The sequence below is a fragment of the Hippocampus comes genome, unplaced genomic scaffold (genome assembly GCF_001891065.2).
Source record: "Hippocampus comes isolate QL1 unplaced genomic scaffold, H_comes_QL1_v1.1 scaffold170, whole genome shotgun sequence".
Lineage (NCBI taxonomy): Eukaryota > Metazoa > Chordata > Actinopteri > Syngnathiformes > Syngnathidae > Hippocampus > Hippocampus comes.
The window spans coordinates 242,014-249,513 of record NW_017806171.1 but is presented as its reverse complement, the minus strand read 5'-3'; the positions used below and the strand labels follow the sequence as shown (position 1 = coordinate 249,513).

The 7,500-nt window shown below is 47.1% G+C and overlaps 1 protein-coding gene across 8 annotated transcripts in view; it reads left to right on the top strand.

Annotated features, from left to right (window-relative positions):
• hbs1l (HBS1-like translational GTPase) overlaps positions 1-7,500 on the top strand; it is a 37,291-nt gene that overhangs the window by 23,689 nt on the left and 6,102 nt on the right. For 7 of the 8 annotated variants that reach the window (XM_019896253.1, XM_019896247.1, XM_019896249.1 and 4 more), the window contains 2 exons: positions 1-95; positions 671-898. The exon at positions 1-95 is cut by the window's left edge and continues 37 nt beyond it. In XM_019896253.1, coding sequence (XP_019751812.1) covers positions 1-95; positions 671-898 — 323 coding nt within the window. Of the gene's footprint in view, positions 96-670; positions 899-1,683; positions 3,448-7,500 lie in introns of those variants that run through there. The other variant, XM_019896254.1, reaches the window with a different exon arrangement.

The window sequence follows — 7,500 nt, the reverse complement described above, 5'->3', positions numbered from 1 at the left end:
GCCGAAGGAGGAGCCCCTTGAAGAGGAAGAATACGAAGAAGAGGATGTACCCATGTCCCCCACCATCAGCCACAACCTTGACCCGCTGGATCAAGGTGACATCCTTAACTCACTGAATTGGTTCACTGTGATCTTGTGCTTCATTGATTTTAGTGATTTGTTTTAAGTTTATTGGTCAGGCCAAAAAATGACAAGCGGCCTTAGTGATCACTATGAAACAGTCACAATTAACAAAATCATATTCACCTTTGTTTTGCATATGGCATAAAAAGTACATGTATAACATTGAATTTTCAAACTTGTATTGGGCCAATACTTTAAGGCATAGGTGTCAAAGTCTGGTCCTCAAGGGCCCTTGTCCTGCATGTTTTCCATGTCTCCCTGCTGCAATACACCCGATTCAAATGATCAGGATCATTATCAGGCTCCTATAGAGCTTCCTGAAGAGCTGATCATTTGGACACCGGCCCCCGAGGACCGGACTTTGGCACCTATGCTTTAAGGTATCGTGTTCTCGTGGAGGCTGCCGATACCAGCAACTGATACTTTAGGCAAAACAAAAACAAAAAATGGACACGAAGTAAGTCCTCCTTGGCAGTAATTGTTGCGATACTGTAGCTTATCCTCATCTATACTTTTGGCATCTCACGTGTGTTTTGTGCCCCCACAGCCAAGCTCTACTCCTGCCTGGACCACATGAGGGCTGTGCTGGGCGACTCGATGCCTGACTCCCTGTTGAACCAGGCAGCCATAAGATGTGGCTTTGATGCACAGAAGGCGCTGGATGCGGTCCTGTCCGAAGACCCCAAAAGGGCCCCCGTCCCCAACCGAACCGGTGCTGATGTCGAGAAAGCACCGTTACCGCAAAGGAGCAGGCAGGCAGCCATGATTGAGAAAGGTATTGTAGTTGTTTTCAATTAGAACACTGGGAAATTGTGATCAAAACACTATTTCTTTTTTGCAGGACAATGCATTTGCTTTCAGTCGCTTTTTTTCTGTTTTTTTTTTTTTTTTTTTTTGACAGGTTGAATGTACAGTTTTTGTTCTCGTATATTTAAGTGCAGCGTTCATGTTCAAACTGCATCGTGAGCGCCTTATAATAAAATTATATGTACCTTTTTAGGGGGGAAAAAATCCCCGTCTTATTTTTAATGAACTTACTATATGACATAATTTTAAAACCTTCATGAACTGCACCAGCGTGTTGTTGTTGTTTATTTGTTTTTATTTCTATATAATAATGAAGATTCATCGATTTTATCAAACGGTTTAACCACTGTGAAATGTAGAGATCTAGACAGCCCTGCACCTTGGAAATTTGACTGAATTAAACTCAATTTCCATGAATATCATATTTCAATGATGTCTGTCAGTGAGATGAAGACGACGATTGCTTGCAGCGAAAGAATCGGCTAAAAATAAGCAAATACACATGGGCCTTCTTTCAAGGTTCTAACTGTTGCAGCAGTATAGCTAAGATGCAGTCATTTCCACATCAACTTTGTTGAAGAAAAAAAATGTGCGTTTGAAATAAAGATGTACACACATTTAAGGCACATTTTTAACAAAGTGCCTCTTGTTTTCCCCCTTCTTGCCTTCTCCTGGATTGATGGTGTGATTCCTGGGTGGTCTGTGCGCATCTCCCTCCTCCTCGCCAACTGCAATCGGCTTCCGTAAGGTAAGGAGCCGACTTGTTTGCTTCACTATCAGACGTGGTGGCCGCGCCGGCCAGGCCTGACGTGCTCGCAATCCCTTACCCGCTCGACATTTTGTCCCCACTTACGACGCTTGGCGGTTGCCAAAATCCGAATGCTAGCGGGCTTGGCGCTAGCGGCGCGAGCCTGGCGCAGCTCATTTCTGAGCATGAGCGCAAAAGTGAATGGATGGGAGTGGGCGACCAGGGGCCTGGTTTGGCCGCTCCGTCCCTGAATGCTCCGTCTATTATTTGTAATACCACATCTTTGGGCACGTTAGCATCTTTGTCGGCTCCTTTGCCGCTTTCGGCTTCTCTAAGTTGCCTCTCCATAACGCCACCCAGCGTAAAAACTCCAACTCCTCCTCCTGGATTCGGGTGTTTGGCTCCTGTCGTGCACAATCGACAATCAGGGGGAAGCGAGCTCTCAATTTGCCATCCTCAGGGCAGCCCGTCATTGGCCGATTTAATCCAGGAGCATTCCCACCGAAGCCCGATTTTCGGGGACTCTTGTGACAACGCGTCGGGAGGATTACGTGGGCCAACGCCGACTCTCTCGTTGTCCGAGCTCGCCTCGCAGCACCAAAGCAGAGTCAACCAGGTTCGGCAAAACGCCGACTTAAACGTGGACGGGATTGTGTCGCTCTCCGAGCTAGCGCTGCCGCACCGCACCACGAGCCCTGTGGCGGAGGCCCCTCAGGATGCAGGTGTGCCCGAGCGACCGCCGGGCCTCCCGGAGCCGCTCGCTGCCACACCTTTGACCTCGGCGGCCTCAAATGGGTCGCACTACTTCCTCAGCTCACCGGTGCTGATGGAAAGCGCTCGGAAAGGCGAGGCCAAAAGCGAGCACAGCTGCAAGGTCGACATCCCGAGGTCGAATCTGAGCATGAATTTGAGCACGCTAATGGCCATCATTGAGGATTTCCCCTCACCGCCCTCTCCCGGGCCGCTCGCCTTGGGTGTGAACTCTTCAGTCTTTGCGCGACCGTCCGTCTTTGCCATCACGTTGACGTGCCGCAGCTGCCGACGTCACAGAAGAGTCAAAATGCTTGGTGAAGTCGGGCAGAAGGCAGGCGGCCGCGCAGCCAGAGAGCATTGTGGTGGGCAACTTGAGCCCATCGTCCCTTTTGCTTTTGACACGCCTTCGCCGGATGACATTGTGAGGGCCAATCAGAGAAAAGCCTTCACCAGGTAGACCAAATGTCTCCTCACGCAAGACTGACGGAAACTTGACCTGGAGTCACGGCACCTTTTGGACCAACCAATTTCTCACGGGGTGACAGATTTGGACCTTAGTGTTTCGAGAAGTTTTATTTTGTCTTACGCTACTATTGTACTTGATGCAGCTTCTCGTTGTCATCATGAGTTGCTTCCTTTTTCGGGCAGCTAAAAGAAAGTCTTACTAAGTTTTATGGTATTTCATTTTCTTAATTCTGTCTACAATGATGTTTTCTGGACTTTTTAAGAACAGTTTGTTGATTTCACTGCACTTGTTATGCCTTTGGCTTTTTTAACCGTGCTTGGCAGGAACGTCGTTCGACTTGAGCGATTGTGAATTTGCAATAATCGTCTTGAAAAGTGTGGCCTCTTTTCTTGTTTTGGGTTTGGCAAACCCCACCCAGAAACCAAAAAGAAAGAGGTTGATGTTGGGCGCAGGTGCAGCTATTGGATCTGGATCAGCTAACCATGGGTTTGACATCATGGGAGAGAGACAGCTTTTTGTGCGTGCGTGTGTCTGTCTGTCTGTCTGTCTGTGTGTGTGTGTGTGTGTGTGTGTGTGTGTGTGTGTGTGTGTGTGTGTGCGCGCGCGCACGCCGCGCTCCCGTTGAAATGACACCTGTAGTTTTCCCGCACAGACACTTTCTCACTACGAATAATACACAAAAACAGTATTCAAAATGCATTTGTAGAATTGATCCAAAGTAATGATCGTAAGAATAACTAATCTTTTAAATTGGTGTGTCAGCACATGCTGCCTGAGGTTGACCTGTTAAATTTGAAATAAAGATACATTTCAATATGAGTAACGTGTGAGCTTTTCTGCCCATTTGGGTGAAAGGGAAAAAAAAAACTTTTGCCAAAGTCATGACAAAACAAATGTTGGTTGCCATACCGATGACATTCTCAGGTCACAGTTTGGAAAAGCAGAGCAGTTCACATTGTTCTAATCATGTATGCATCAACTATTGGAAGGCCTTCCCCCCGCCCCCCCTCGTTTGTAGCGTGAGTCATGATGAGGTTTTGCTTTGAATCAACTCCGAAGGCATGACGACAATGGACTGTTGTACTCCACTTTTGAGGCAGGCTGAAAAAATATGGGCTGAGGTTCAAGATACGAGTTGAGTCATTTTCGTTGTCTTGTTTAAATGCGGTGAGATCCTCTAACGTGATGGGCCAGTGTTTGGATTGATGGGTGTCAACCCCACGCAGGTGTGCAGGACCCCAGGGCCATCAAACACGGACGAGACTCCCCCGGGAAAAGGATTGATGATTAGGGCAGATTGTGACAAGACCCGTCCGACTGGTTTCTCCCTGTAACCTTTGGAGGAGTTTGCAAATGCCTTGACATAAGATAAGACATAAAATGATTGCAGTTGCATGGCATTGCGGTTATTATTTTTTCGAAATGTTTGGCTTAATAACTTCGTTTGCAGTTTTCAAAATAGAATCTAAATGTAGTACAACAGTATAAAAAAAAAGGGGGTGGGTAGGTGGCACCTTCCCCATCTGCCAAACCGCTGAAGTGACTGATCAGGTCGCTCGTATCGCAAGGCGACATTGTGTTCCTGCGAAGGATCTCGCAGATGCTGAGTGAACACTGTTGTCCGTAGACGGGCGGCTGACTGTGTGGGTTTTCAGCAGCATGCCGCGCTTGAGGAGAAAATGTCACCGCAGGCGCACATGGGCTCGCTGCGCACAGCTGCCGACCATCTCGCCCCGCCGCGTCTCTGCGATGCGCCACCTACGTCGGAAAAATCTCGTCACGTCACTCAGGGTTCGCGGCCTCTGCAGCCACTTTGAGCGTCTCTGATCAATTTGCGTCCTGTTGCGCTTTGCGCAAATGTTCAGTCCTTGAATAACTATCGTTTCAATTTGCTAGTCCCAAATTTCTCTGCAACAAGAAAAAAAATTGGATTTGAGACCATTCAGATTGTTGCCGAATGTCTTTGTGACCGTTTGCGACCTTGAATGATCCTCGACGAAAACAACACACACACTTGCAAACCTTCGCAGCTCAGTGAGATATGGCCTTTGGTGGCACACATTTGAATGTGGTTGGGAACGCAGTTGAATAGTCATGAGCTTCATTGACGGCGACGTTCATTTCTTTGGCTGCTCGTAGCAATGTTGGCTACGACAGAGCGATTAGAATAAAAGCAGTTGAGGCGAGTTAGCTTTTCGTGTGTGTTCAGGGCTGATGTGGATCATTAAATTTTCATCTCTTGACATGGCTGACTTGCGTAAGCCCTTTCCATCCATGCGGCTGTCAATCACTCCCGTCGCCCATTGCCAGCGCTTCTTTTTTAGCTTGAGCCCTGTGTGCTCTGACGGGGTGCGGGGCGGGGGTGATATTTGCATATCCTGGGCGCGCTCCTCGTATCCTGTGCTCAGTTAGGCCCCGGGGGCCCAGTTGTGAGGATGACTGGCTCACTGCGAGATCCTGCTCCGAGGCCTCAGAACCCGATTTGTTGTTTGTAGTTAAGCTCAGGCCGCCCTGATGTCAGGGCTGCCCTTGGGCCGACACACAGAAGAAACAAGACTTGCCCGAGAGCGCCAGACCTCCACCAAGACCAAACAACAATTCAAGATAGTAGTGGCTGATGTATACTACTTACTGGATGGAAGAAAAGGGGAAAAAAAAAAATCAATCGGCAAGGATGTTTGTGAACATCAGCTGCAGATGAGCTCAACAAAAAAAAAAAAGCCCACATGTATTCCTGGCATTTGTGATTCTATGTTGTAAAACGTAGAACAACAAATATTTGCAATGCAACGGAGTGTAAAAACCTGGCATCCCTCTCCTGGAGGGTTGGCTTTTTTGCATCTTTTCAACTATGAAATGTGCTGATTTACATAGTCTTGGCCATTGGCTCAATGAACTGCGTCATCATTTCCCACGATGGCGACATGCACTTTCTATGACCTACCGTGACACATTCTCTGCTGCTCTCTTTGTACCATGCATATACCCCATTCGAGTGTCAGGTGCCCAAACTTTCCGACTTCCAAGGCGTTGCCGTTTCTCTCATAATCAAATTGATAAGGCAAGATTTAATATCGAATCTTTATTTTCGACTCAGAAGCTGTGCTGAGCTCAAATCCAAAGCGGTGCAATACTGCCATCTACAGGGATCTGTTTATCAATACAGCGGTCGACAAAGCTGAATTTTGTCGACAAGCTGGGCGAGACCCAGAACAAGACCACTCTGCAGTACTGACACCAAAATGATAACCCACTCCCTCTCCCACACGCACACACACACACACACACACACACACACACACACACACACGTGTAAACAGTTTGTAAACATTGTTAAGCTACAAATAATTATTTTGTAAGCTACAACCAAAGAGTCTCATTTTGGCGCTACATTTTTATGGGATCAATATGTTGAGGGGCAAAATACGACACCTCTCGTGACTTAGATTAGGTCAGTCCCCAAATGCTTGCTCGTCATTTTCCAGCAAAAGAAATGCACTCTTTCAACTGCGAATTGTTGACTGGTACCAAAATGTTGTGACTAAAACAGTTTTTAAATAAACCAATACCAACTGGAGAAATAAGTGATACCTTGCATCTTTGTTGGATGGGCGTTTTTGAAATTGAAGTGGACGCATACCAGCTTTTAATGGTCTGTTCCCTGGGCCATGCCACACCCTGCCATCTTTTTTTTGGGGGGGGTGGGGGTCGAAATACGTTCGGCAGTTGTAGCGTAATCCGAAACTTCAACAAACCAAGAAATTCTCACTCAAACTAAAAAAAAAAAAAAAAATCATCATGTAAACATAACCTCATCCTTTGGCTTGTTGGAGCCTACAACTATCTGGCAAGTGTCCTTTTATTTTAGTGGCAAAGCACAACATGTCCGTTTGCTTAAGGAAATGTTTGTTTCTTCAAGCATTAAAAGTAGCAGTTACGGTCCACTGCATGAATTGCGTACCCGACCGCCCTGGCGCTGACAAACTGTCAGCGCGTTCGTCTTCTGGCGATGCCCGGCTCGAATTGAGAGAGTGCGCCGACGCTTCAATTTCACCTTACATTTTTATGTCTTCTGCTCATTGTGATGGGGAGCAGACCGGCCCAATTGTGTTTTGGGGAATTAATCAGTTCATCAGTAAAGCCGAACTTACACAGCCTGTCCACTTTCTTTGCTTCAAACACCAGAAGGGGCTTTTTCCTTTTGTGCTGAGTCGGTCATTCAGAGGCAGCTGTCACAATTCTGCAGAGGTGTTGGGGGTCGGGGGGAGAGTTCATGTTCCCCCTTGAATTGTCTCATCGAGAAGATCATCAACATGTGCTTTTTTTCTGTGTGTAAAATTATTCTTCTCCAACGTGTCAACAATGTGGCGAGGTTGTTAAGATTGGAATCTGTCTCATCGCGCTTCTCCTCTAAACAGGACACAAGTATCTTCCGACATTAACCCTTTGTGAGCCAGGAAGTAACACTGACAGCGTGCAGCCTGACGCTCTTAAATGAATCAGTAGCGGCTCAGTATGACTAGCACCGGTTGCCTTTTGGGACTGGGATGACAAAGCGTTTTTGTGTGTGTGTGTGGGGGGGGGGGGGGGGAACAAAAATCAA